Source organism: Hesperophylax consimilis, chromosome 8, assembly GCF_061612785.1.
Source record: "Hesperophylax consimilis isolate HC1 chromosome 8, BYU_Hcon_1.0, whole genome shotgun sequence".
Lineage (NCBI taxonomy): Eukaryota > Metazoa > Arthropoda > Insecta > Trichoptera > Limnephilidae > Hesperophylax > Hesperophylax consimilis.
Genome location: NC_142843.1, coordinates 35,203,093 through 35,218,422, shown reverse-complemented (window position 1 = coordinate 35,218,422; position 15,330 = coordinate 35,203,093). Strand labels below are relative to the sequence as shown.

The following is a 15,330-nucleotide window of genomic DNA, read 5'->3' as shown; positions in this document are numbered from 1 at the left end:
GTTTTGTGAAGTCAATGACAATCATTAATTAAAAATTATTGTCTTTTGTGTGACACTATCAAGTATAGAAGTGTCCGCATTGTGACACAAATAGACAGGCTAACTACTATATATATTTACTTTCCTGTCTGTTGCGTCGTATTGAATCCCTGACTAAAATACGTATAGTATACGTTATGTCATGTCACATCTCGTATGTGTCCGTGAATTTGTTAACAAGTTTCCGAGTCATCATATTTTGTAGCTGTGTTGTGTTGTTAGGCTGCCGCCTGCTAGGTTTAGTGTTGCTAACATGTGGCTTGTACATTGATATTTCTAGATACGGAGCTCTGGGCTTACCGTCCATGTCGCACATGTTCCCGGAGCTCGAGCAGGAGCTTAGTTCGGTGGGCGCCGATCTAGACGCTGATTTGTATCCAACCTTTGGATCTCAGTCTCACGCCCTTAGTGTATCTAGCATCACAGGTATCTTAATTTTTACTAGGACAGATATCACAGAACACCCTGTACTTATTTTAATACGTAATTCTATTTTCAACATTTTTATATTGATTTAAAGAGTGTATTGTAAGGTGTAGCATATATAGCACAGTCCCTTTCACATTAATAATATTTGTAGTCGGAACTATTACTCCGACCATGTTGTAAAGTTTCTGTGTTGTTATTGCTCTGTTGAAAATTTAATGTTCAAACTCTTCTCATTAATTTTGTCTGCCTCTTTGTTCATTGATGTTTTAATGTTTGTAACAACAAAATGTTGGATTCTTGTACATTTTCTATGACAAAATGTAAACAAATATGTGTGTGTATACTAATTATATATCTTTTTCCTAATCACATATTTTTATTGTTTTGCACCAGTTTTAAATTAACCCACGCCTGCCAATAAAGCCTTGCACTGGAGGACTGTTTACCTTGATAATGAATTCCATTAGCAAACTAATAAGATTATTTCATTTACGAAGGGCTGGGAATTGTCGGGATCCGGAGCACGAGTGGTGACATCACCCCCGTTTCCACCAGCTCCGAGTGGGAGTTCAACACCAACGAGGCCACCATCGGTTCTACCACAGAGCATGATATTACTGTGAGCATACATTCCTTTACTTAAACTAATAGAAAGACGATTACCTTAAATCCTGTTTAACATAATATATGTATTGTATTTCCCAGGGTACGGAAGAAGAAGAGGAAGAAGAAACAACAATATCAGCAGAAACAAGTTTTACTGCCGGAGATCAGGACTTTTCCTTGTCTACCTCCTCCATCAACAATGAACCCACCAAATCCACCTTTAAACCATTAGTTATTCCTTCAAATAAATCTACAACCAACGACTCCTTCATTTCTTCTCCGGCAGATCCAAATAACTTTATTGCAAACTACGAAAAAGGTCTGTGTGAAAACATGTCTTCAAAACACATTAGTCCAATTTGTATCAAGCCAAAACCGCTACGAAAATTGAATGTGGATTGCATCGCCCCACTGAGCACTTCTCCAACCTCTGATCCTGATATTATTCACGACCCTGATCCAGTAGCACTTTTTCCAAAAGAAGGACCAGTCAAGATGGCCAGAGTATCAAAGAGTTACCACGGGAAAAGCCAAAGTGCCAATACTTCTTTAGCTTTCAGAAGAGCAAGTGAGGGCCTGTCTATCAACACTTCTGGAAGTCCCTTAGAGTCGGAAAAACAAATAGAAGCATCTAGGAGTAGGGGAAAAGACAGTCCCAAGGTTGGCAGCAAATCCTCTCTAGAAAGTGTGGGAGTTGGCGGGAGTCCAAAGAAAAGCAGCAGGTTTACCACCACCCCCGTCAGTGAGTCTGTCTTCTCCCTGAAGCCTCAAACTTCGCCCTCGGTGGCCACTCCCAGTGAACGATTGAACAGTCCTAAAGTCACAATGTCCACCGACATTGTAATAGCTCAAGGCTTTAAAATCAATTCTAACACGCCCTAGTACTTAGGGTGATTTATATTAAACGCACATTGTTGAATTTATTTATATAAATAGAATCACTGTGATTGTAGAATTTATTTATACTACAATAATAATTCAAGGTAGTTAACTAGATTAGAAATATTTCCGGTTATTGCCTTTGTAAAGTGATTTGTTTTATCTAGTTGACAGGCTTTTGCTGTTTGATTTAGTTTCTTTATGTTCATTCTCTGCCTTATCTTTTATACATTCATTTTTAATTTACGAGTACATCACATAAATATTCCTTTATCAGCAGAAATAAAATTACATTTTTCAAATGGCACGGGGATGGTCCTACAACAATAATAGTATTTCTGCAAATCTACAATATTGCTGCAGGGTTTTTGTCTCCTAAAAGTGCCCTTGCATCTAAAACAAAAGACAAGATTGAGTCAATTATTGTCAAATACTTGTGTTTATCGCATTCAAAACAAAAAACCATTCATAATTTGCAGTTATTACTTATTTTGTTGGTCATGTGATAATAACTGAATTTTAAACATAAATCTATTAGTCGCCATAATAATAAATCTATGATGTTTCTCTTTCAAGCAAAATGTAGTTAGTGTGTTTAAACTTATTTCTTTTACTTAATTTTATATGTAAGTAAGTAACATGGATCACTTTGTGAAAACTGTCCCATTGACGTCCCGTCATTATCCAAGACTTGAAGAAGGTAAATGACATACGTACCGGAAATGTTGGGTACATTAAATAATCCTTGGTAAGGTACTTCATGAGTTGCTTTCAATATTATGTTGAAGTAATAGTCTTACTCTGAAGTTGATGAGGCTGTGAATAGTCTTCTATGAATGAAGATTATTATAAATATGTTATATAGAGCAGGAGTCGGAGCATTGAACTCTGAGATATTATTGCCAACCATTGTACTGAGGTTAGAATTTTTGTGATTATAGATATCATTCTGCCATTGTAGATAAAAATAAAGTTCTCGGAAAATAAATACTGAATGATCGAATTATTATGTTTTATTTTATGAATAATGTGTAAGAATATAACTAATACTTACTAACCCTTTGAACGCGTTAATTTGCTCCGTTTTATCTATACCCGTACGCGGTACATATTTTCAAATAACTATGCACGCAATTAAATGTCAAATTAAAGCATTCTGGCATGATTTATTGGACTATATAGACAGAACAGATTATTCTCCACAATATGAAAACAAATCCTCGTGTGTCAAGACTCTTAGATGTTTATAAAAACAAAAACATAAAATTTCATACAAAGACGTACCATATCTTTTGAATGTGGTCCCGCCATTCACTCGGCGTGTGTGTACTTAGGTGATAGACACAAGTGGGACACCATGATCACTTATCATTTTTAGTTATGAAAAGTTGGGAATGACATACTAGTACTAACGCCATCCGTTAACAAAAATGTATACTAAAAGGTGCGAAGAGGCGCACTTGATTAGTGATCCTTTGTTATGAAATACAATTTTATTTTAGAGAAATTCTTGTAGATGTCAGCATCGTGATAGTTCTACGAATGTCCAAGTGAGCAAGAAATACATTTATGACGAAAGAGCGCTGGAATATCGGCCGTCAAAGTTTCCGTATCAACTGTTGATACAGCCGCGTGTGAGTATGGACTTTTTGCCATAACAACAGTTGATACGGCCCGCGTGCAAAGAGTTGGGGCTGTTTGGTGAAGAGGCTTGCTTGTAAAAGGGAACAAAGAAAAACTCGAAAACTCTCAAAGTTAGATTTCATTTCCTGGGAGATGGACTTAGTGATTGTTAACAAATATATGCAGGGAGTCCGGGGGTAAAGTGCGCTAACTTGGGGGGTGATTCTACATGATTTTAGAAGCAAAAAAGATAGGTACCTTTTTTATAAAATCCAATTTTTCAAGGTAATTTTTAGGTTAAAAAGTTGAATTGTTTGTATGGGAAAATAAATATTCTTCAATGCAAAAATATTTTTGTATGGAAAAATAAGCATTGGAATTTTGAAAAAGTTATTTATCTTTTTTACTTCTACCATCACATAGAATCATCTCCCGAAGTTAGCGTACTAACCCCGACACCAGTGTTGCCAACTCGATTTTAAAAATAAAGCCAGTCGTCTCCCGAAAAAGAGCTAAACCTTGTGCAACCTAAGTTGGGACCAAAACGATTGTATGTCCGAAATTTTTATTTCCCTAAATTTCAGAATGGATTTGTATGGGTAATTCTCCATTCTCTGAGTACTGGATTCCCCACCATGTTTTTTCGAATCCATGGGATGGGGGGGTTGCTAGACAATTTCAGAGAAGAATAATTAATTCTCCACAAGATTTTCAAAGGGAATTTTGAGGGTTGGCTAGGGAATTTCGGAGAAAATTTACTTCCCACAATATTTTAAAATCCATGAGGGCTAGGAAATTCCAAGAAATATTTATACAGGGTGTATCGGCACTAACCCGACAAACTTTAACCAGCTATTCCTTAGCACATTTGGAGTAAAAAATGTTATGGGCACTTTGCTGTCCGGTAGCATTTTTTTTTCAATTAAAAACAAAAAAATTTAAAATTTCCACACTACATCACTGTTATCGGCACTGCGTTTCGTGTTCAACAGCTGTTATAAGCAAGTATGTCATAAAGCGTCTTCGCTCTTTCGCACACACTAAATAATAATAGTTAAAAATGAGACGAATGGTGCCGTGCCATTTCGTTGTGATTCTAAAAGTGCGCCAATATAGGTATACACGTGCATTATTCAACGGAATTCGAATAAAATATTTGCCAGATGGGTTTTCAAACTTTGACAAAGCATAAAACAGTGGTGACATGTGGTGAAAATATGAATAATATTTTTTTATTAAAAAAAAACGTTACCGGACAGCAAAGTGCACATAAGATTTTTTACTCCAAATATGCTAAGGAATAGCTGGTTAAAGTTTGTCGGGTACGTGCCGATACACCCTGTATATTCCCCACAATATTTTCGAGTCCTTTAGGCTGGCCGCATACATAGGTTTTCCGTATTCGGACATCCGAATGCACGGAATCAGTAGAAAATACATTAACTGCCGCACACATTCGTTTTAGTTCCGAACGGAACAAATTCCTTACGCACGTTCCGAATGCGAGCCGGCGCGTTCGGAGAAACCGAATGGAAAAAAACTAATGACGTCATGTGGAACGCAGCTCTTGCATACATTTTGTTTGTGCCGACGCAAACGTTCGGAAATTTCCGTTCAGTAATTCAGTGTTGCCAACGGATCTTGACCTAATACCGCCGTTTCTCATACATAAGGTAGCGTAAAGTAGCCGAATTTGCTGTTAGGTGGGACATGTTTAAAATTGATGTTTTTATGTGAAAATAAAAATTTCGTGGGGGGGGGGCTAGAGAATTTCAAAAAAATAAAATTTGTCCCCAGAAAATAAAAAAATTCATGGGAGGGTGGCTAGAGAATTTCAAGAAAATATAAAATTTGTCCCTAGAAAAATAAATTTCATATGGGGGGGGGGGGTGGCTAGAGAATTTCGGGACATGTTTAAAATTGATGTTTTTGAAGTAGCTTAATTGGCGACCAGTCGCCTTTTAGATATTTTCGGCGCCGATTCTCGCTCTGAGTAGCCTAAATGGCGATATATCGCCCTTGTTGGCAACACTGGTTCTGACGTTTATACATTCCGAATGAAGAAAAACGAACGTTTGCGCTAGTCTCACGGAATTCCGAATACGGAAAACGAATTCGGAAATCGAATACGGAAAACGTATGTATGCGGCCAGCCTTAGTGCAAAAGTTTTTGCATTCGAATTTTCTCATATTATTTTCGAATATATCATAATTACCCTGCAATATTCGAGATTTACCCAGAACTTGCCCTATTTTCGTCAACTATCAGAATTTCCCTAGATTTTTATGCTACATGAAGCAAAACCACTTTTTTGGAGCTGATGGCCTCAATTTAGAGCTAAATCTAGGTCTAAAGGAGCTGAGTTGGCAACACTGTTGGGACACTGTAGGTATTATCAGAAAACTTCATAAAAAATCGGTATAGGAATGATGGTACAAATAATAGAGATTATTATTTTACAAATATTTATTTTTAAAGTAAAATAATAACATATTTATTTTAAGACTAGTTGAATTACAGTCAAAACTTAACTTAAAATTCATTTGGGAAATTTCTAAAGGCTAATAGTTTGGAATTAACTAGCATCGTACGGAAGCGGCAAATCATCCTGAAGGTGTTGAGAGGGAATTATTGAACCAGAAATAGCTATTTCATACATTTACTGAGAAACCTCTACATAGAACAATCAACATAAATAGAATGTTCCAAAGGTGAGAGTACGGGTAACTTGATGTAACATGTTTTATTCAAGCTATTACATATTCTCTAAATACACTTAGGCCCAGTTGTTTTGCAGAAATTCACAAGTTTCACTGCAAATTCTGTGAAACAACCAACCCTAAGCCCGTTTCAGCTTTTGAACAAATTGTGATCAGCAGAAGAAGACAACTATTATGTTGTTAAGCTCGTCAGCTTATTACAATTTGATAGAAAGCCGAAACACACCTAAAATCGGGGTTTTACGGGGACATTTCAAATGTCAAAAATAACAAAATAGCCATGTTAAAATAGATGACAATGGTACATTTGAATTTCTGCATAACAACTGGGGCTTATTCTCTTAAAGTTAGTAATTTGGCAAGTCAGTTGACATGTAGATACAAAATAGTATTATTCACCCTTCAATACATGTACTTACTGAGATTTATCCCCATAGAAATATAATAAATTTAGCAAAATTTTTACAGAATGTAATAAAAATATTTAGTACTTTTAAGATGAAGACACATTACACTATACGCATCAACGCTTATTTGGGAGTGGCCACAGACATATGAATATATAGACTAGAAATTAAAGATGAGGGGTAAAATCAACTGTTGAAGAACGAAGGGGGTAAAGCTGACTGTGATTCGTCAATAAATCAATCTGACAGTATATAGGCATCTCGCATTATAATATCACCATTTAGTTCTTAAAAGTAAAATCTGCTTTTGAATGAATAGACATTTTTACATGGGAGCGCAAATTACTCGCCACGTTATGAACAAATTTGCGAAGTCCAAATTCGGCAAAATAAATTTCTTCTATTTTCAGAGTCGAATATTTTTACGTATTTAGTTAAGACACTTTTATAAATGTTCATAATTTACATCCCAGCAACCAACCAGCTTTGTGTTTCGTGTCCAAACGTATCTCGATGTGATAGTATATGTTTCTACAACTGATCCATATTATACGATGTGAATATGCTTAAAATAAAGTAAAATAATGCTTATATATGGAATGTAATACGACAATTGGGTTTATTCTCTTTTTCACATCTATTTTTACAAGTTTTCATAGCACAAGCCACCATTTTGCCGTGTTATTTCGTAAAATGAACCGATGATGCCTCGACCATAGTTCGCACAAGAATGATGACGTCACGTTTTCTAAATTCATGGGAGGCCATACGCGAGCCCAGCCGGCTCCAATGGAACCGGTATGGGGAGTGGGGAATAATACGCTTTTAATCACTTAGGCCAGGTCTACTAATATTCATATGTCTATGGGCGTGGCCTATATAGATTTTGTGTTGAGGTGTCACACTATGTTATAATCTTCAAGTGGGGATCAGATCGATTTCGGAGCTGCCGCAGAATATCATTTCTTTGCACGGGGTCTGTCACCTTGACAGCTGCGTCTTCACGGCGCATCCTAAATCTGCGTGATTACATCAGGAGAGGGGGTCACATCATTTTAAAATATCGGGGTAGCAGATCACGGCGACATCATCGCTGCGCCTGTACTTATAACACATCATCTGTCAGGTTTAACAGATGTGTATGGCGAGCGATATGGTGTTATAGAAAATGCTTTGATGCGATTAGCGTAATGTGTCGTCACCCTTATTAAAAACGGGAAACTTGAGATATCAATCCAACTTAGCTTAATACATATTCACATTTGAAAGATAAGCTTGGTTAACCACAAGACATAGCCGTACAAATGGTAGAAAAGTATAAAAGGTAGGAATCAAGAGTATTAAAAATAGGAACACCCAATAAAAACACAAGTCTTTCACAGCAATCCACAACCCAAAATATACATAAATCCACAGTTTTATGCCAAAACTTCACAAAATATCATCAATGAACAAAACAACAACGCCCAAGACACCACAATGAGCTTTCTCCTTTATGGAATCCAATAAATAAATTCACTCATCTGCATGATGTTTATACTTTAGCTGACATCACCAAACAAGTATCCAAATTTGTATGAAATGTCACCCATCACAGTTGGTCTGCCCTTCCTTGCCTTTAGACTTTAAAAATAATATCAGATCCCCCACATAAGTTGCATCATTTTTAGTGCTTTTAGTACAATAAATAATGTATGTATATGGATGGATGTGAGGAATCTCATTAGTTTTAGTGTCATTTGGGCGATGTGGCTTATTCATCGGTGATATACACAAAGGAACATACAATAAATATAGCAAACTTCAAGCGGTAAGCGACGCAATTGAAAAATTGCACACATTCAGAAGCTTAGGAATATTATTAAAATACATAATATTTGAAGAGTGAAATAAACCATACGAGTGATGTCTTCACAATATACTTGTCGTGTTTATAAATGCATAAATTAATAGTCATTACTTACCAAGTGAGAATAAACTCACAAAAGTCTAAAATCTACAAAGAAATATTTATTTTACTGCATAAGATATCAAAGCCCTTGAAATACCTACATACATATTATTAACTTTCTCTCAAGTTTTGTAGAACTCCGCAACATTTAAAATTAATTAATATTAAATCATTTTTTTAATAATTATTATTTTGCATGGTCGTTGCACTTTAATCTTTGGAATGCCGAGCTCCTGCGACCTAAAACTCGATCCATATGGATTTGCCAGCGTTCAACAGATACAAATTTTTAATATTAAATGGGTACTGTTTGGCGCTTGAGAAGGCATTTAAAAAGATTTGCAAAAATTAAAATTGATTTAATATTAAATTAAAAAAAATATGCATAACATCACTTTTGCAAACTTTTCATCTCAAAGTTAGTATTGTTATATGGGTGGGTGGGTTTATTTCTCTCTTTAGTTGGAGCGGCCTTATTCGAGCTTAACCTGCTGCGGCTGCAAGATGTTGCTGATGCTGTTGCCGAGATACATGAGGTGTGTCCCCACCAGGTTGTTGTTGAGCAGGCCAGGCAGGAAGGAGACGTACAGCACCGTCAGGTAGGTCAGCAGCAGGTTGCTGGTGGATGCCCCCACCCAGGCAAAACTACTCAGTCCCATTATGAGGATGGCGTAATACTGAAAAATTACAACAATATTCATTCAAAATTACAGAAATTTTTAAGATGTTTTACACAGAATTATTGAATTCTAGCAGAGGAAGGAAGCGGGAATAAAACAATAATCATTATTTCAATTTGATTTCCTGCATACTCTCTCGGAAATATTACAGGGGAAAGCGTAGGTAGGAATATTATTATCAAATTTAGTTTAGTTTGTAACTTTCTGATAACAAATAATATTAATAAAATATTATACAAAGTAACATTCTGAGAATTGGTTTCTTACTTTATCTCGCAATCTTGATTATAGAACTAATCTATTAAACGTAAAAAAAATACTTATCGCAAAATGCATTCAATCAATTACAATTCAAGGCAATTGAACTATTTTTATATGAGAAAGGCTTATAAAGGATCTCACCATTCGTGGACTGGACTCCCTCATTTTATAAAATGATTCAGTTGTATAATACATCCAGTTGTAATATAGAACCATGTTCTTGCAGATTTCTTCAAACAGCTTCTCCTTATTTTTGTTCCACGAGTCGGGTGTGTAGAGATGTTTAATCAGCACAGGAACGAAATAATCCATCAACGTCACTATGATTCCAGTTGTAGCTAGGATGGTGAATATTGGAGGGTCAAGCAGCCAGAAGAAGACGAAAATGGTACTAATTACGCCGAAAATAAGGGCTGGGTACCATTGCTTTTCCCACATCAAAACTGAATGTAACGGTAATACTGCTTCTCGCCATCCTTCCAATTTTCGTTTTAGCTTTTTAACTTGCCTTTCCTAAAACAATATAAAAATACTTCTGTGATATTTTCATCGATTGGAAGTCATTATTAGATAATTTGACAGACGGGGCCATTGATGAGGAAATATAATCATGAAAATGAAATAAATCAAAATTTTATAAAAGCAAACATATTTACCTGATCGTTTATCTGCGTATCTGCCATTATTTTTTCAAAATTTGACAAACAATTAACCGAGCAACAGAGAAAACAAAAGGTACGAACGCCTTTTTCAAATGACAGTTGACAAGCGTTGTTTTCGTACGTACATTTCTTAATGCGTAATTTGAAGTTTCTTACTAGCCAGCGAAAGTTTATACTTATATGGGGGCATAAATGAACAAATTCTTTCTTACAAATAAAAATTTGTTTTAGACCACTCTCATTTCAATTACATTCTACCGGTTTCAGAAGCACCCTTCCTTCGTCAGGAATGGAGTATTAAAAGAATATTCTGTTATTTACATATTTTTATTGTAAATTATGGCGAGCCACAAAGTTAATGCTTATTACAAATATGAAATTCTTTTTTATTTGGAAATGCTGAGCTCTGAGCATAAATAAACCACTCACGCTTCGAGCAATATATCCGATATATAAACCACTCACCTGCTTGCTATCCATTTGCTCAGGCTCACTACCTCCGCCGTGTGCCGGCGCCATAAATAAACCAATCACGCTAAATTATCCCGCGGCTCGCTATGCACCAGTTAATTCCATTTTCTTTATAACTTACTTGTTTGTTGTAAAATGGTTTTTTTATAAAGATAATGTGTTCGCATATGTACAAAAATAGTATGTAATCTACCATAAGTAGTTTCCCCAGAACAGCTCCTTATATTCAGAGACCTGTTTTTAATTCTCAAAGTTTTATTATATTTTCCATAAATAGGTGATTCTACAATAAAAATGAGAACACACAAAAAATAAATTGCTGCTGCTCTTTCCGAAGCGAAAAGCAAGAATTCTTATCTCATTGTTTATTTTGTTGCCAATCGAATAAGATTTATGTAAACTAACCTAAAATAATGGATTGCTTTATGGGAACCCATATTAAACATTTACATATTAGCAAACCATAGACAAAATGGAGAAATAATTAACTAAAAATTCTGCCTCAATACAGGTTCGCCTAGTGAGGCAAGTTATGCACAACCTAAAATATAGTATATTATGCCATTTCTATATAACACTCTTACATTCATATATATTTTTTCTTATATTAGAAACTGCCGTATTATTGTAACATTATTCTTTCAACAATGTCATTGTTTCTAACTGACATATAATTATACAACTTACTGATGATATTGATATGTCCCTAGGTATATACATGACTTGAATTCACAGAAAGACCAAAGCGAACACGTGCTCCAGCATTTGTCTCTGTGATTTTACACGCAGATGGAGGCGGCAGTTCAGATTTTATTAGACCTTAAATATTTTGTCAATAGTTTCATCGGTCCCTCAATAAAAAAAATAGAAAGCCAACTTCGAAATACACCCATCAAGTCGTAATCCGAAATGGGTGTATTGTTAAACCAGCGACCCGGCAATAAAAACCTTCGCCCAAGACTAGGCTATATTGTAATTGTTTGAAAGCTTTGCACAAATGTAATTTTAACATCTTTTAAAATAATAATAACTAGCGGTGAGGATGGCGATGCCAGCGCCACGGATTCAGACAACGTACCGAAGTGGTGTAAAGCGGAACCACTTTAGTTCCAGCACCCCACGACAGGCGCGCTACGGTCGCTGGATTGCGCAGCTGAGGGAGTCGCTATATGCACAGCGACTATTCGACAGGGGGCGTGGCCAACATATCCGAGCATACCCGAAGTGAAGTGTTTCATTTTACTTTTGGTCTTTACTTTTCTGCGCGGTGGTCCCGAATTCGCGCGGGGCACGTCAACAAATAGCGACGGCAATACCGTACAAGTACCGTACCGGGCGGGAAAAGCTAATATTCTAACATAAAATATTAATTTAACTATGAAATCTTAATCAATTTTCTTTTTTTTTTTAATAACATCAATTCTAATAGACGGTTAACATTGGTAAAAAAATTACTGGAATTCCTTGTTGAAGAATTAAAAATTTTTCCATACAAAATGCTTAAGCGACGTGGTTTTCACAGTTCGAATGACGTCACACCCACACCCCGCCTCTTACCGCTCGGATTCCGCTCGTTTTGGCGGGCTTAATAAAATTTAAACTTTGAGAATTAATTTAATTATGAAAACAAACTTTAAAAAAAAAAATACCAGTATTTAAGTTTGAATGCGAACATTCAAACGTTTGCGCGTTTCACAGAAAGGTAATTTTCGAAAGACATACATTTACGGAAAATGGAAATTGCTTCTCTTCTGGATTTAACGACACTAGTGCATTCTTCATCCCACCATGGGGTGGAATGTTTTATCTGTTAACGTTTTTTAAGTGTTTTTTCTGCAGCTTTTATTATCATGTTAGGAAATAATTCACATTGTAAACTAGTGTTGACAAGGGAAGACTTAGATGCTTGAACAATGGAGTCTAATTCTGAAGAAAAATTTCTCCAATTCGCGTCTTTCGTTTTAAATTTAAAACTATTGTTTATCGAAAAGGAATGCGTGGAAGATATATGGTGGAAGGTAATTATTATAGGAAAATGGTCACTGGAAAGGGGATCTTTAAGGATGTTCCAAGAACATATGGGAATCACCGAAGATGAGCAAAGAGATAAATCGACTGCACTTTTCCGATGTTGAGGGGCAGTGAAACGAGTTGGAGATCCATCATTTAGTATACATAAATTATAGGTATCCATAAAATCTAATAGATTATGTCCAGAACGGTTTGTTAACTCACCCAAGAAGGAGAATGAGCATTGAAGTCCCCAAGTATCATATACGGGGGACGAATCTGGGATATAAATGTTGACCATTCGTTTTCAACAAAAATTGTAGAGGGAGGGATATATATTGATAGTAATGTAATATCAGATATAACAGCAGCTACTATCTGAAAATTATTGGAGAGAGTGTGGAAAATAATTTGTTTAAAAGGGATAGAATTATGTATAATAAGAGCAGTGCCACCTTTGCCATCCAGTCTATCATGTCTTAGACAATGATATCCAGGGATATAAAATTGGTATGAGGGTTTTAACCACGTTTCGGAGATGGCAGCAACTGAAATATTATGTTCATCAAGTAAATGTACAAGATCAATTTTGTTGGCGAATAGACTTCTACTATTCCATTGAAGTATTTTGCTCATTTGCGGATACATCGGGAAGGCTAGAGAGTAAAGATTTCATATAATCGGCAGCGTTGGACGGTACTTTATTGTTATTTGAAAGGATCGTAATTTATTTATTTTATTTATTTATTTATTTATCAAAAGAAAGTACATATTACATATTGGATGCTTTGCCTGTCCAACTAGGAAAGTTTCCCGTTCTAGGACAGACAAATTGACATGTTTAGTTCATATTATTACTGAAATGTACATAATTACATAACAAAAACCAAAAAAAAAAAAGTTTCATTTTTCTCTGAAACTAAGTTGTGTAATAAAGAAAATGTATATAATAAATATAAGTACACATACATTGTTTTGTGAGAAGTAGATAAAATTAATCTGGTAGCATATATTATAATCGGATTTACCGAATTAACCTGGTAACATAAAATATTAAAATTTACAGAGTATGAGGTAAGCGTTGTAACTAGAATGTGTAATAAATTATGTGCATGATTGTTTTCACTGAATTAAAACATGAATTCAGAACAAATTATATTATACGGCAATACGAATATATACCGCGCTCATTTCTTGAACTACTGCTAAAATGTAAAAACAATAACTATATATATAGAAAGAAATATAAACTATGGAACATAAACTATGAATATAAATACATTGTACCTGATTTAGTGCTACTTTGGTGAAATTGGTGCATTACTTCGTACGCCATATTGTGTTATGTATTTATTATAAATCATTACCGTAGTAGGTACCAAGTTTCACACAGAGTTAGTGTGCGACGTACAAATGTGATACGCTTTACAGTAGTGATGTACCTAATGAGCAGACAGGCTTCAGGGGCGCATAACCATAAATCTTAGGTTGAAAAACATCAGAAGTTTGGTGATTTTGTTTAACAGTTGATTTGGTGATTTTGTTTAACAGTTATACAGCATACGTTCACTTTCGACTCTCCCTAAGTTTAGAATCCAATCATTGACTAATTTACGCAGGACGCTTCCACTTTTCAATTTCCAAGAACCGGGTATAAGGTTGAACATTTTTGGACCTAGGTAAGAATATTGTCTTTGAGCAAGGGATGTCATAGTAGCAAGTGGAACTATTGGATTCCTCCCTGCATGTCGGGTGTTGTGATAATGTTCTACGGAGGGGAAGAGGTGACGATATTTTTGTGTGTATAATATAACTTTTCTTATAAATAGTTGCCTCACTTCCAGAACTCCTATCTCTTTGAATAAATCATTACTGGGGTATCTAAATGGTTTTTTAAGTATGACCCTTAGTAGTGATTTCTGTGCTTTGGCTAAGGGGTCCAGAATTGATTTGGTACATCCTCCCCATCCTAAAGATGCATATTCAAGTAAAGAGTTGCACATGGCATAGTACATTAGTTTTAGATCTTTTGCGCATAGAATATTTCTAATCGCCATGAAAAGATGCGTGAGTTTTCTGACCTTTGTGGAGATTGAATAGATATGTTCATTCCATCTCAGATTCTTGTCTACAATAATTCCTAGATATTTTATGCTATCCACATACTCTAAGGTATTGCAATTGCAAGTGTTTGGGTCATTGCAATGGTGTATAATAATTCTTTGAGTTTCTCTTGGTTGTCCCGCTTGAGTTGCACTGAAGCAAATGAATTTAGTTTTGTCAGTATTGAGAGTGAGAAGATTATTATCTAGCCATTGTTTTACCTTGTTAATACCAATTTCTGCATTACTATGAACTTCATTCCAATTTTTGCCTTCAAATAATAATACTGTGTCATCGGCAAAGGTGATAATATGATCGGCAAATGAACTGTTACATAATTCATTTATATAGATATTGAATAAAAGTGGTCCTAGAGTGCTTCCTTGAGGTACACCAAAGTTTATATCAGCCGGATCGCTTAGAGTATCGTTAATATTCACTCTTTGGCTCCTATTTTCTATATAACTACCTAACCACTTAAGTAGCTG

The 15,330-nt window shown here is 35.5% G+C and overlaps 2 protein-coding genes across 15 annotated transcripts in view; one reads left to right on the top strand and one right to left on the bottom strand.

The window, feature by feature from the left end:
* l(1)G0196 (inositol hexakisphosphate and diphosphoinositol-pentakisphosphate kinase) overlaps positions 1–2,951 on the top strand; it is a 53,289-nt gene extending 50,338 nt beyond the window's left edge. For 13 of the 14 annotated variants that reach the window (XM_089634168.1, XM_089634169.1, XM_089634174.1 and 10 more), the window contains 3 exons: positions 320–465; positions 966–1,087; positions 1,174–2,951. In XM_089634168.1, coding sequence (XP_089490294.1) covers positions 320–465; positions 966–1,087; positions 1,174–1,956 — 1,051 coding nt within the window. In that variant the 3' untranslated portion in view covers positions 1,957–2,951. The remainder of the gene's footprint in view (positions 1–319; positions 466–965; positions 1,088–1,173) is intronic. The other variant, XR_016302488.1, reaches the window with a different exon arrangement.
* Positions 2,952–6,025: 3,074 nt separating this feature from the next.
* On the bottom strand, positions 6,026–10,402 carry Arl6IP1 (ADP-ribosylation factor-like 6 interacting protein 1). Its single transcript, XM_089634616.1, has 3 exons — positions 10,253–10,402; positions 9,738–10,109; positions 6,026–9,332 (listed from the first exon to the last, which is right to left on the bottom strand). Exons 1-3 carry the CDS (start codon positions 10,277–10,279, stop codon positions 9,129–9,131), a joined length of 603 nt encoding a protein of 200 aa, XP_089490742.1. The 5' UTR covers positions 10,280–10,402; the 3' UTR covers positions 6,026–9,128.
* Positions 10,403–15,330: the final 4,928 nt, after the last annotated feature.

Coding starts and splice junctions, on each gene's coding strand:
- Arl6IP1 (XM_089634616.1), bottom strand. CDS start 10,279: ATGGCAGATACGCAGATAAACGATCAG. Junction 10,110..10,252: donor ATACGCAGATAAACGATCAG/GTAAATATGTTT, acceptor ATATTGTTTTAG/GAAAGGCAAGTTAAAAAGCT. Junction 9,333..9,737: donor GGGAGTCCAGTCCACGAATG/GTGAGATCCTTT, acceptor GTAATTTTTCAG/TATTACGCCATCCTCATAAT.